Source organism: Pan paniscus, chromosome 17 (genome assembly GCF_029289425.2).
Source record: "Pan paniscus chromosome 17, NHGRI_mPanPan1-v2.0_pri, whole genome shotgun sequence".
Classification (NCBI taxonomy): domain Eukaryota; kingdom Metazoa; phylum Chordata; class Mammalia; order Primates; family Hominidae; genus Pan; species Pan paniscus.
The window spans coordinates 59,372,528-59,387,877 of record NC_073266.2 but is presented as its reverse complement, the minus strand read 5'-3'; the positions used below and the strand labels follow the sequence as shown (position 1 = coordinate 59,387,877).

The window sequence follows — 15,350 nt, the reverse complement described above, 5'->3', positions numbered from 1 at the left end:
CTGGAGAAAATGTGCATCTAAATAATTTTTAAGTGAGGTGATAGCTAACAGTTTCAACCAAAACACCCATTTAACTATTTTTAAATTAATATTTCATAATTCTCTTACATTTAACTGATCTCTCGTGGCAGCATTGGGTTTCAGATCGTGGTCAGAAGGTCCACTTCTTAAACTCCGGGCAAGCTTGTGGTGTTTGCTCTCAACTAAATTCTCCTATAAATTATTTTAAAATATTGACAATGTAAACTTCACCAAAAGGAAATTTCAAAAGCTATTCATAAATAGAAAAGGTACTTAGGAGCATTTAATAACATCTAATGTTTTGTTCTGATACAACTTTAGCAGTCTTCTACATATCTTAAAAATATGTATCCTTCTCAAGACTGGGAAACTAAGTATGCCTTAAACTCCACTAGTCCCATAATACACACGTCATTACAGCTTCTTAAAACATCGTCCCTTCACTCTTCACATATTCAAGGTTTCCATATCCTCTAACCAGTCAAATATCACCATCACTGTAAAATCTTCCCTGACAACACAGACTAAAGCATTCCTTCCTCCTATCAGCTACTAATGACCTTGTGATATCACTGTATTATCATCTTAGCAGTTATTTAAGCTACCAGTTACTGAGCGCAAGGACAATAATCACAACGCTTGAATATACACATCTGGTGCTATTTTACCCATGGACAAAATTATTAGTTTTAACCATACTGTCATTGCCTAAAACGAGATATAAATTTATATTATTTATTTTTTATTGCATGTGTGAATTGTCTATGTCATATTCCTAATTTTTTTAATGGCTTTATGGTCCTTTGTCCTTCATTTTTAAGAGTTCTTTATATATCAGCCTTAATATATCTGTAATGTATGTAGTTAAGTATTTTCTCCCAGTTTGTTAACTGTCTTTTGGCTTTGTTGGTCTCTTCAGCCATGTAATTTTTAAAATGTAGTTAAATTTATCAATCATTTATTTTATTGCCTCTGGATTCTGAGTCACAGTTAAAAAGTCTTTCCCTACACTGACAGTAAAATACTAGTGTGGTTTCTTTTTTTGAGACAGGATCTTGCTCTGTTGACCAAACTGGAGCACACTGGCATGAATATAGCTCACTGCAGCCTTGACCTCCTGAGTTCAAGCAATCCTCCTACCTCAACCTCCCAAGTAGCTGGGACTACAGGTACGTGCCACTACCTGGCTAATTTATTTTATTTTTTTGTAGAGATGGGGTCTCCCTAAGTTTCCCTGACTGGTCTAGAATTCATGGGCTCAAGTGATCCTCCTGCCTTGGCCTCTCAAAAGTGTTAAGATTACAAGCATGAGCCACCATGTTTGGCCTAGTTTCATTTCCTAACATTTAGATTACAGATCCATTTGGAGTTTATTCCTATGTATGGCATGAGGTATGGATATAATTTTATTATTTTTTTCCAAATTAATTCCATTTCTCAGTATTATGACTTAGTGAAGAAATGCCACCTATATCATATACTAGATTTCCATGCATACTTGGATGTATTTCTGGGCTTTTAATTCTGTTCAACCAGTATATTGGTGTACACATGTGTGTCAGTACCACATTATTGTAATTATAGTCTGTTTTATTGTCAGATACAGCTGTATATCATCTCAGCCCCACCCAAAGTTTACATTTAAAATGTGTTTCTGCATTTAACAAATAACTATGACTGCAGGCTGAACTGAATTTCTTCATACTTAGTGTGTGCTCTGAATATCTTAAGTGTAAAATATAATTTGATTTTATACTGAAAATTCAGTGCCAATTTGGGATTAACTGGATTCTACTATACTATGCATAGGAACTATCAAGGTCTTTAGAATGTTCCTACCAGATCCGCAAGTGGCCTTTTCTTTTTAACTTTTTATACTCTACTTTCCCTACTGCCCATCTCTTCCTTTGATATTAGGCCATCAGCTGTTCCTGCTTTCATGACCTGTACTTATCTCAATCATCATGTTTTCATCATCCAATGTCCCAATTTTAATCCACTTTGGTCTGATGAGGAAGGTAACTAATCTAATTAGAAATGTATAAAATTAGAACAAAAAGAGTTGGAATGATGTAAATGAGCTGTAACTGCAAAAATCATGGTATCTATTGTGCTGCTAAAAGGATTTTGTGCCTACAAGTTTGTAATTCTAAAGTCATCTAATTAAACCTCTTTTGCATTGTATGAATTCTTATCCTCATATCCCTGAAAGCTATCATCTCAAAAATTCGTTAATAAGAAGGTATCCCACCATCATCCAAGTTACCACGTTCCAAATTGAACAGTTCTAGGGCTATAGCAATCTTCCCTATTTTCCAACAAATTGGTCTCCCTAAAACTTTCACGCATTCATCCTGGTTATAGAATCCTCCTGTAACAGGCAAATTCTCCTTCTGTATGATGGCAATCTTTCAAATACCAGTTCTGCCAAGTCTTCACTTCAAGATTATATCCCCCCAACCTGAAGAAAAAAAAAGACTATACTGCCTAGCTCTTTCAGCAATTCAAACAAAGTGGATGCCCAACCCTACTCTATGCTTACCTTAGTTTTAAGATGTTAATATTCCTCATAAAATTCCATCAGAAACAGAGTCTAGATGCTAAAGTGAATTTATGAATCACTTTTAGATAACGGAGGCAGTTATATATTACTTTGTTTAAAGAAAGTACACGATGTGGCTAACTCACAATTACTCTGAAGAAAAGGACTTTCATAAAAAATTTGCACAATAACTTACCATAGACATCTGGGGGTCAGGAACTTTCACTAATTCAAAACTTGTTAGAATTGGAGATGATTCATCACCGTCCTAGATTACAGAGAAATAATTTTTTAAAAAAAGAAATTTAATGCAATAGGAAGCAGTATATGATGTACACATCAATGTATTTTAATTCTATTTGATGAACATCATTCTTCCTTTTAAAGAAATCCTTATCTTCTTCTAACAATATTATAAAATGCATGTCCACTTTGTACCTCTCTTTGGTTGATTATGAAATTATTTGGAGAAAAACTCTAACAAAATTCTTACTAAAGTTTTAGAGGTATGAGGTCTGGAAATTAGATTGTTTCGAGTTGTTCCTTTTTTTTAAACTTCGTTCATATAATGACAGTGGATTTTTAAAAACGTGCTAATTTTCAAACTCAGAACAAGAAACCACAGACTATATGTAAAATATGGCACAATGGATGTGTTGCATCATTTGCAAAAACTAAGTGGATGTTGGTAATTTTTCAAGGTATCATAATTGAGATCCATTCAAAGGAGCAGAATTTTAAGTGTAGGGTTAATATTACTCAAATTTACACACAGCTAGAGAATCAACAACGTTGTTTCTCAAAGGGACACCTGCTCAACATAATCTAAACTTGAATAATAAAATCAATCAATCAGTTTTTCAGAAATAAAGCCATCCTATTTTGTTGGTATTATCACCTTTGAAGAATGTTGGCTTTTATTTTTCTCCAATGTGAGAAAGGTAATTCAACATAAAAATGTCACTGCCAAATATACTGGAAAAAGGCTAAACTAATTAAGGTCAAAATTCACTTTCTCATGATTGTATATTTAGCATCAAGCTTTTCTGTCAATTTCCAAATGCTAGTATGTTTTCAATGTTAAATATGGGCAACAAACTCAAGAGAGACTGAAAGCGGGGAAGCACTGTAACTTTACTTCAGTTCAGTAATTGAGTCTTACAGAAAACCACAAATTCCCACAGCCGTTGTTTAACAGGCTTGTTCTCAGTCACAACACCAGAAAACACATTTATCAGCCCAGTTGTGACAAGTAATCTTCACTAAGGCTATCTGTCACAAAAGACAGGTGACAAGAAAGTCTATTTCCATTAGATTCAATACACTGGCCCAGCAATCTTTACACTAAGTGGAAATACGACAGGGTGGGTAGACAGGCATTAATTTATGAGCAATTTTCAGGAAGTGGTAGAAAGGGGTCAAGAACCTTTTCAAAAATACTTGAAATTCTTCTAATTTCTATTCTGTTATTATTTCATCTGCTATCAAGCTGTCTTTCAAAGGATCCTTCACATCTCCAGTGTTTGAAAGTACCATCTCCATTAGCATGTTTTTGCAATACAAACTCTATATGGGCAGAAAATACTGCCTTTAATGAAATGACATATAGTTTAAAATGTAAAATAAGATTTTATTAAAATGCACTGGTGACAGAACAGTTTCACTCACATTTCCCTTTTTTTGATGTATTTTTTCTAATAAATTAATAAACAATGTTAAATAATCTATCCAAGGAGTACCATTTATAAAATAAAAGGCAGAAACAAGTTAACACTTCCTAGTCTTTCACTAACGTGAAAGGGATATGAGTTAAAGACAAAAATATGAACAGTAACTTGAAAAAAGATCATAAATAAACTGTAAAAACTCAAACCTTCATTATGAAAACCTTTCAAATAGTAATTTATAAAAGTATATATATTTTAAAAATCACTTGTGACAGCTTTAATAAACAACAATAAAATGTAAATTTAATTTAAAAGGACTGCTTCTAATGAACAAATACACTGCATATCAGCTTGGTCATATGCTAGAAGAAATATTAATCTACTACTATGCCATGTATCAAAAGTCTGTCATCATTTATGCTGATTTAACATTTGTTGACTATTAACACAATAATAGAAGATATTTTATGTGGTTTCAAACTATGCATACTTTTTTTTAATATTTATTTTAAATAAAGATGGAGTCTCGCCATGTTGCCCAGGCGGGTCTCAAACTCCTGGGCTCAAGTAATCTTCCCACGCAGCCAACCACAGTGCTGGAATTACAGGCATGAGCCACCACACCTGGCCTGCATACAATTATTTTCTGTAGTACTTAAATATATAATTATTTCTGTAGTACTTAAATGAAGCACCTTCTACAAGCATTTAAGGAAGATACTTTCAAGTAGGTACATAATAAACACAGAACTACTTTCTGTAGCATAATGGGCAGAACAAAGCAAATCTATAACTGCATATTTGTTATTACCCAGCCTGATGGTAAAATTGTCTTAATTTTGCATCTATTGTACAAATGGACATTTCTGAAGTATTTCATAAGTATACTTCAGTGAGGGCCACATATAGACATTACACATACACTCAAATAACAAACAGACTCTTAACTTTCAATAAATAGCCTACCACTTAGAAATATAATTTCCCCCTTTCATTTTTTAAATAAATAATATTAGTAAATGAAGCCATTACTTAGTGTCCTACTTGCCAATTTGCAGAACAATTAATCACAAAGTTTTTAATCACTTGCATACTTATTGAATTCTGTAACCCAGAACTGCATTACATGAGTGATAGGCTTTTGTAATCTTGTTGTAGTTATATGATTTGATTTCTGTATACATAAACAGCTGCTGCTGACAGCTGTCTGCTGCTACCCTGCAACCAACTAATTCATCCCAGCAGGAACAACAGTAATATTTTTTTAATGTTTCCTCTCCCCTCTACTTTAGAGACCAAAAACAGTTCCAAGGGAAATACCTTTTCATAATAAACAATACCATATTCCTTATCATCACACTTGACACATCGAAATTCAACCATCAGGTACATGAAATTAGAACTTCGTTTTTCACTCTGAAAAAAAAAATGATTTTCATGAAAAATGATTATTTTCAACATTCTCTTAAAGGATCAGTATGTATCATTTTTCCCAATTCAGTAATACATGTATCTATCAAATACAAGTCAAAACATAACACATTTTTATTTTATTATATACATGTAGTGTGTTTTACACAGCACTATTATTTTATTATAGACAGCACTGCTGTTTATTCAGTAGTGTCTACTATGCACTTATAACTGCTTTCTCAAATTTAACATTTTTGGTTTATTCAGTAGTTTGGGTTTATCATCTTGAAGGTGTTTTGCACACATGTTCATGAGAACTATTTTATTTCAAAAATAAAAAGAGTGGTTTTTCCTTCTAACAATTTTAAGCTAAGTTCACCCTTAACTTACATGACTAAACTATAGAAATCAATATGTGTAACAAAAATCAAAAGGAAGAAAAGTGTGCAACCTAAGAACACAGGCCATTTGAGTTTACCAAGTATAGCCTTTACAAGTTTTTCGCAATTTATAAATGGTCTTAAAATGATTTGTCATTTGTAAATTTTTATCCACACTTTAAATATACTGCGGAATAATTACTTCTTGTTCCAACATAAAAAAAAGTTATTTATATAATTGTGTCCCCTTTAAAATAAAAAAGCAAACATGGTCACATGTCACTTAACAACAGGTGTACATTCTGAGAAATGCATCATTAGGCAATTTAGTCGTGTAAACATCATGAAATGTAAACACACAAATCTAGATGGTATAGCCTATAGCACACCTAGGTTATATGGTGTAGCCTATTACCCCTAGGCTACAAACTTGTTACTTCAGGTTACTGTACTGAATACTGTGGGCAACTGTAACACAATAGTTAGGTATCTGTATATCTAAACATACCTAAAAGAGAAAAGGTACAGTAAAAATAAAGTACTATAATCTTACGGAACCACCATTGTACATGTGATCTGTGGTTGACTGAAATGATATGATGAGGCACATGACTATACTAAGGTGATGATAAAGTGAAAATACAATGAAGTCTAAGCGGGTGATTAGCCTTGACCCAAAACACCTTTATAAATGGCTTTACATCTAAAACATAAAATCACCAGGCATGGTGGCTCACACTTGTAATCCTAGCACGTTGGGAGGCAGAGGTGGGAGGACTGCTTGAAGCCAGGAGTCTGAGACTATCCTGGGCAACATAGCCAGACCCTGACTCTACAAAAAATTTTAAAAATATTAGCCAGGCCTGTAGTCCTAGCAACTTGGGAAGCTAAGCAGGAGGACTGCCTGAGTCCAGAAGTTTGTGGCTGCACTAAGCATACCAGTGTACTCCAGCCTGGGTGACACAGCAAGACCTTGTCCCCCCAAAAAAAAAAACAAAAAAAAGAAATAATAAATGATAAAGGTCTGAAGAGGTTACTTAAATTCTTCAGCTTTATGAAGCATATTATAGTCTATTTTGTAATAGTAATGTGGTGGTAATGGTAATTTCTTTTAAAGAAATTAAAATGTGAAAATATGAAAAAGGCTGGGCAAACTCTAACATTACGTTTTCTATACCCAGTGATATCTAAGTTTAAGAAGAGAAAAATATAAGTTAGTATTATGAGTAAACTCTTTTTGAAATGTTACTACTATAAAAATTAAAAAGGCTTCCTTCCAGTTTATGTATATAGGAATGTATTATGAATAAATTTAGAAAAGGTACCAAATACGAGAATTGAATATAAATGTTGTTAAACATCACTACCTTTATTTTAAAATAAAAGAATAATGCTAAAATCTAACTTTTGTAATAGTTCACTGTAAAATTAAAAACTTCTCTCTTTCTACCTGCTGAAAATTATTTGGAGAATATAAATTAAGTAAGTTGTGTCTTATGGTCATTATAAATTAGACAAATCACAAATTGATGTCCTTCTCTCCTAATTTGATTAATATAATTATTGTTTCTGTTCTCTAGATGTGGAACATTAGGTCTAACATCTGGTATTTTAGAGCAAATATACAAAAAAGTAAACTATTCTTGTTACAACTTTTGGCAGGACTCTCATTGAAGCCATCTTTATTTAAACATACACACTGGCTCACATACAAGGTCAAGAAAAAAATCACCTAAATCATGTAACTTTATAGAGGGTGCGGAGTCCTATATGTAGTACATAGACAAGTAATAAATTAATTGAAGAGAGAACTTGCTGAAATGATTTATGGTAACTGAAGTGAAAAGCTGGCACTGTGCTGATGGAAGATTTATCCAACGCTGACTTGAACATGAGCTGATATGACAGAGAACACACCACTGAGGCATTAAGTCTGCATAGGCTTCACTCATATGATATTTAGAAAATCTTTGAATATCCACTACCTACTTCATGGTTTGACATTACGTTAAAATATAGGGAAGGCTGATATCTCCAATTTTCCAGTTATTAGCATAGAATTTCCAGCTACAGGGGTTAACCCTGATAATCCTACATTTGTAAGATACCTAATAATAATTCTTATCAAAAAATTGTTAATTTAAAAATTTACAGAAAATATTTTAAAATAAAAGAGTGATATAACCCACCTCATTTATCATTTCTATTTCTCTAAATGTCAATCTATCCAGCCAATCTACTTTCACCATGTGTCCTTGTCGATGAGCTTTGGTGAGCTGCAGAATAAATACAATGATGAAAATTTTAATATAGATCTAGTAGAAAGAAGGACCAAAAATGTCAGAATGGCAATGTACACTTCACATATGATACTTTCCTATACACAATAGAAACCATACGCAATTAGCAGGATAAGAAACTTGGCAAGAGACAAACCATTATTTTTTTAAAGAAAAACAATTAAATTTTTTTAAAAAGGTCCATAATTTGCCATATTTTGACATGATAAAGAATAATGAAGTTGTTCCTGAAATTATCTCCGTGTTCCTATATTTCTTGTATTTTGACTATTACAAAGAGATGAAATTATAATAATAGTTTCATTAATGGGAAATAAACCACTTTTTCTCTTTTCTTCCCATCTTTCAATGTATCTAACCAACATGAAAAAATGACAGTTACAGGTAATAAGGTATTTTTCTGGGTTAGCACATTAATACTCTAAGGTTTAAGCTCACACATATGCATGTATGCTTTAATTTTAGGCAACGGTGATAAAAGACTTCAATTTTCTAGAATAGCAGTTGGTAGAGTCCTGTGACGTCTTACATACCAATCTGACCTTAGTTTTATAAATTAAATAATAATTCATTGACTCTTCAAATCCATAGAGAATTCCAGGTAAGTTCCAAGGTCCTCAAATTAGAACCAGGTTTTGAATTAGAAACTGTAATACTAAAAATCAACACCCCTCTCATTCCTTCTAAACAAATTGACAGTATAAAGCAAAACTGGACATCAAAGCTTTACATAGTAGCTTATCTATATCAGTTTCTTCTGCTTCATTGTCCATATCATGACAGCTTTCCTATAAGAACAGCAAACACTGCCACCAATTTCATCTCTCTTGCAGAATTAAAAATCTTCACTATCAATCTTCTTTCTCTTCCTCAACTCATCACAACTATGTGGTCATACTATTTCAGAAATAAAAATACTAATGTCACACAAAAAGTCTGAAGTTCATTGTAATAAAAAAAAGTAATATCAATTTAGCTTTCTTCCAATAATTCCCTTTCATGTGAGGTAATTTCTATATGAAAATGTATGAAAAGTTATTAATAAGCTTAGCATGATTACAAAAAGCAGGAACTAAATATCATGGTGGCTCTGGTGGAATAATAGACAAATATGCTAGCAACATGGAAAGAGACCTAGAAATAGTCACAAGGAAACCAAAAGAAGATCAGACAATGTGACCTACAGAAAAGAGTGCTAGAGTAGGAGCCGGAAGACCAGAGTTCCAACCTTAATACTCCATTTTCAAACTATGTCCTTTCTGAACCCACATCAATAAAATTCAAGTATTAACATCTATTCTTATTCCCAAAACTCAAATAAAGTAATAGATGCAAAATATAACAGGTGGTATTATTTCATGCAGTCATTGGAAGCTTCTATTCTCACTCACTTCGCAATATGCTCCAAACTGGTTTTCAAAATAAATGAAAATGTAAAAGGTCATTTTACATCCTTTGCTTGTACGAACGAAGTAACAGTAAAAATTAGTAAGAAGAGTTTATATACTTCCTATAGGAATGGAGAAAAAAATAACATTTATTTACATGCCAAATTATAGGCACTTTTTATAACCACACTATTTTGTAGACTATTTTGACCCCAGTTTGCAGATGACTATCAACTACTACTATGAAGTGGCCAAGCTAGGGTTTAAACCCCAGACTATATGATTCTAAAGCCTATACTCCTACCACCAGTCTTTGCTATTCTCTCTACTGATGTACTAAGAGCTTTAAGTGAAACTCAATTCTGTCATTTCTTGAATATTAGTTTTGTATTTATGATACAATAGTTGATCCACTGCTAATTTCCTATGAGCAAAGAACTGGCAATGGTAAACTAAGTTTGGATGTGGGAGAATGTGGTGGGAACTTTTTTCCTCCTTTACTAAAACTATCCTGACAAATTAGAAATGTTCTAAAGCCATTTTCACTAGCTCTAGAATTTATGTTTGCTGCTAATATATATTATCTCCCATATAGCATATGATTAGTTTTCCTATTTGAATACCAAATATGACCTATCTCAATTGTATAAGAGCTACTAAAGAATGTATGGACAGCATGCCAGTACTAAAACTGGTACAGTCACTATGAAAATAAGTTTAAATTATACTAGAGAAATTCACATTTGTGCACCATATTTGCAATACAGAAAAATTAGACACAAAAGAATGAAAATGTTCATCAATAGTGAGAACTGTTAAGTAAACTAGAGTACACACACACAATGAAATGCTATAATCAAAAAGAATGAGAAAAATCTGTATGCCTTCACAAGAAAGATACTGTTGAGTGCAAAACCGATTGCAAAATTAAAGGTACCATTTATGCTATGGAAATTGTTTGCATGTCTGTCTCCTGTACCTGACTTTGAGATTGACAGCAAAAATTCTGTGTATTTCTTTGAGTTAATTTTATGATTTCCACAGAATTGTACAGTTACCACTCAAAATGTCTCCTAGATGCCTGTCCTATCTACCTATTACTACATAACGAACCACCCTAAAACTTAGTGGCCTAAAACAACATTCATTTTACTGTTTCTCATTATCTTTTTTTTTTGGCAAAATCATCTTCTTGAGAGACATTTAAATAATTTTTTCTTGTAGTCTCACTTATCAGTAGTCATAATATTGTATTCATTGGGTGGTTAGAGCTGGAACATCCAAGCTGGCTTTACTCACATTTCTAACACCTTGGTGATAAAGGGTGGGCTTAGCCGGGATACCAGGGTGGTAGGGCCTCTCTTTCCCCACGTATTCTCAGTGCTGCTCCCTCTCCAAGTGGTTTTTCGAAAAACTTGGTCACTCCAACAGAATAGCTGGACTTCTTACATGATGGCTTAATGTTCCTAACATGTGAAGAAACCAAAGCTGTCACGCTGTCTTGCCTGGAACAGACGCAGCATCACTTCTGCTGCATTATAACAGTTAAAATCAGTCACAAGGTAATACAGATATAATGTGGAAGAGTGTGACTATCAGAAGGCATATTTCATTGAGGGCCATCCTAAGAGACTAGCTAGCACAGCGCTTACTTATCAGAGAGTCCAAGCAAATAATACAATTAATTGTTCCATTGCAAGGGAGCAGGTGTGTAGAGTTTAGAGATGGCAAAGTCAGCTCTTGGCTGGACTTTAGGCAGCAGAAAAAGTCTAGAACTAGCTATCACAATTGCTAAATGATCCATAGCTGCCTTCCTCTTCAGAATAATCTCCTTCACCTCTCCAACGAACTCACTAAACTCCAGCTAACACAGTCTCTTCTGGTTCTTCAAACCATAAAGCCGTTTACCTTTACTGCTCAATGTAAGTGAAATAATTAGTTATTAATAATTACATTAAATTTTTTTATTAATTTTATAAAACTATAAAGCACTATGTAAGTTGTAACAGCTATTCTAATTAGCCCATAACCTATGTCACTTCATCTCTTATGGGTGCTGATAACAACGTAGATATACTTGAGTGGTTTTCATCAGTTCAAAGCAACTTCTAGTTATCTCCAATCCACGAACTTCTATAGATACTAAAGACCAAAAATGAACAACAGACACAGGTGGCATAATAATTTATATTTAATTTTGGGTCTGTAATGTCAGTGATTTATATCTTTCCAAAGAGAAAATCTGCATTCTGTTAAGCAGAAAGGTAAAAGTAGGACAAACTGTTTCAATTACTCGTGAAGAAATAATCCTCACTAGGATGCCCATTCTAGGATGGGGATAGGTCAAGAAACAGGAAAAAAAAAAAATTCATTCTCTCTTTTTAAAGGAACACAGGTTTCTTAACAGAATTCACAGGAAGTCACAAAGAGTTTGGAAGAAAAGTACACTGTCACAAAAAAAAAAAAAAAGGCATAATTTAGCCCTAACTTCTCCAAGAATTAAAAAGCAAGGAGTTTTAAAAGCTATTTAAATAAAATAATCCACAAGAACCAAATAACAACATGCCTGGGAAACTTCTTGGAGTACTAATTCTGTATTGTCAGATTTAATGAAAGAACAAAAAGATGTGTTTGAGGAAGATGTCTCAGATTAGTAGGTGTTTAATAAAAGTATCAAGGACAGAGCCAAAAGTAGGCCAACTTGCTGCACTGTGTAAGAATAAGACCAGCAGGGAAAACAAATTTCAGAGCAGATAGTGATCCTTGGAAATAGACAGACTTCCACGATCATTAGAACTCACAGTTCATTGCTCCGTACTCTTCTCTATTTTACTAGACAAATGAGCTTCTTGAGTGTAAGAGCTATGAATGTTCAATAGAAGCTAGCATTTATTCATTCAATGTCTATTTATACTTACTGAAAGGCTTTCTATGTGAAAGGGTGACAGACATAATGGAAAACAAATGTGAGTATACTCTGATATTCTGCCCAAAGAGCTTTGGGGCTTCAGGGGAAGAGGTGGGAGTGACACTAAAAAGGAAGCTGGAGAGAGAAAAAAAAAAAAGATTCCTGCCCTTGGTCACTCTTCCCTAATCTTTATACACTCTCAATACAAATATATGTAACTTGCTGGCTATTAAGTAACAAACTTCCATCATGTCCTCTGTCCTTGAGATGAGCATAGAATGTTGAACAAAAGAAGCAAGTTCTCTGCCCTAACAGAACATCAAGGTGGAAATAAGTGAGTCATTCAATATAGTAAGCACTTAAAAGTGTAACTACAAATTGAAACAGTGATATGAAAGTAATACCTTATGACTGATAACTTGGAAATACAGGATATGAGCAAACCAAGTAAGTTGTCTAAAAACAACTTAAAAATATAATCCTCACTTTTCATTTCAAATAAATAGAAAATGAACCAAGAATTTCAAACATTTTTAATATCCAACCATAGAAGACTGCTGAAATCAATTATGACTTATCTACACTATGCAAAACCCTCCAGCCTTTACAAATTATGTAGTAGAAGTATCTTAAATAACCTGGAACAATTCTGAGACACCATTAAATGTAAAAGCAAGATTCAATTAAGCACACAGATATGGTATGATTCTAATTTTAAAATAAATGTTCACATATTCATCTATAACACACATACATTTATTAATTTACTGAAAGCATATAAACCAAAGTGCTAGTGATTATCTCTGAGTGGTAGGTAGACTGGGGTGACTTTCATAGTCCTCTTTGTGCTTTAACAATATTCTACCACTGTAGAAGATGTATATTATCTTTGTAGTAAGAAAAAATAAAAGTCATTTAAAAGCTAAAGTAATTTAAGAAACAATTAATTGTGGAGAAAGCTCCGTTGGGAAAACCACTAAAGATTAGCCTTTATAAAGATAATGCTAAATAAAGCAATTTCACTTCATAATAAAAGCTCAAAGAATAAAGCCCTATCTCATTAATTTAACTTAACCACCTGAAATAAAATCCAAGTATAAACTTGATTGCTCTCTCACTTTCTTCCAAGGGCCCTTCAACTAGATCCAACTACAAAACCATATAAATTAGAAGATGTTACCATTTTTCAATAGGTGTTTAATAATGTCTGGTACTACTATATACAAAAGACTGTTTTTCCAGTAACCCTTTATATGATTGTACAGGGTTGCATTTTGTCAATTACCTCCCATCTCGTTACTCTAAACTCCCTCAGGTTAAAGGCCATAGCTTAACTCTTTTGACTCTAATGCCTCTCTGAGTCTAAAATAGAACTGAGCTAAATTAATAAATACTTGAAGACAATATCTTTATTTGTCTGCTAATATAGTTGCATGGTGCACTAGAATTATATTACTAAAAAAGTGTAATTCTTCAAAAAAAGACAATAAGCGTCTCAAATCAAATATAAACTATGCAGTACCTTTTTTTTTCTTTGAGACAGGGTCTCACTCTGTTGCCCAGACTGGAGTGCAGTGGCGTGATCTCGGCTCACCACAACCTCCGCCTCCCAGGCTGAAGAGATTTTCCTATTTTCCTGCCTCAGCCTCCCGAGTAGCTGGGATTACAGGCATGCACCACCATGCCTGGCTAATTTTTTTTTTTTTTTTTTTTTTTTTTGTATTTTTAGTACAGAAGGGGTTTCACCATGTTGACCAGGCTGGTCTTGAACTCCTGACCTCAAATGATCCACCCTTCTCAGCCTCCCAAAGTACTGGGATTACAGGTGTGAGTCACCAGGCCCGGCCAAGCTATGCCGTAATTTATAACTTCAGACAAAATGCAGTTGTATAAAATAATTTATTTGAACTACTGAGATTAGAAAAAGAATCATGTACGTGTGCATGTTTTAGAGACTTTGCATATGCCTATGTATTTAATTCTTGGCAAGCATAGAAGTTTCTTCTATCTTCCTGATTAATGAAGTCTTGGTCACAAATCTCCAATTTTACTTTCAAACTGTACATGTAAATCTTATTATTCAGGAAGAATAGTATTTGCTTCATAAAAGTTTCATTTAGTTAAACTTCTTGAAGATAAATCTAGTCTTAAAAGTGTCTTACTATTTTTCTGGCAGAAACTATAACTGTAAAGACAGAAAATAGATTTACAGAACATAAATCAATACTGTTTTAGGGCACTGGCAAAAACTAATTTAGTCTACTTGCTATCATTGGTTTCCAGACAAATCCAAAACTTCTGACAGTCTTAGCAGTAAGCAAACCAAAGTGATTAATAAAACAGATGGTAGCATTAAAAATAAATTTACGAGATATTCCCAAACCCTTGTTATAACACAATTCAATGGCGACACAGAATCAAAGCAATAAGATATGTTTATAAAAGCTATACCAGATATTTATACAAAAACCTATATCTAGGAGGTATATTTGGTGATATCAATGACATCAATGAATAAATTTGATAGCCTTGAATAATTTCAGCATTTATCATAATTCTGTTGTTTATTATTGTCATTTACAAAACATTCGAGGAAGAAAAAAATATAAGACTCTTCTGCTCAACCCAAATGTTTTATCTAGGATCCTATATTTTGATTTGTAAAGTAACAAATGTATTCTTCAACTCTTTAGGACACCGTTTTTCTTCCTCTAAAACACATACATTTAAA

General features: G+C 33.2%; 1 protein-coding gene across 4 annotated transcripts in view; it reads right to left on the bottom strand.

Moving 5' to 3' along the window:
- Positions 1-15,350, bottom strand: part of PIK3C3 (phosphatidylinositol 3-kinase catalytic subunit type 3) — a 126,494-nt gene that overhangs the window by 85,149 nt on the left and 25,995 nt on the right. For all 4 annotated transcript variants that reach the window (XR_004667548.3, XM_034943585.3, XM_034943584.3 and 1 more), the window contains exons 5-8: positions 8,213-8,299; positions 5,551-5,646; positions 2,760-2,831; positions 109-213 (exon numbers count right to left, since the gene is read on the bottom strand). Coding sequence is in view for 3 of the 4 variants with exons in the window: in XM_034943585.3 (XP_034799476.1) it covers positions 109-213; positions 2,760-2,831; positions 5,551-5,646; positions 8,213-8,299 (360 nt within the window). In the remaining variant the exon portion in view is untranslated. The remainder of the gene's footprint in view (positions 1-108; positions 214-2,759; positions 2,832-5,550; positions 5,647-8,212; positions 8,300-15,350) is intronic.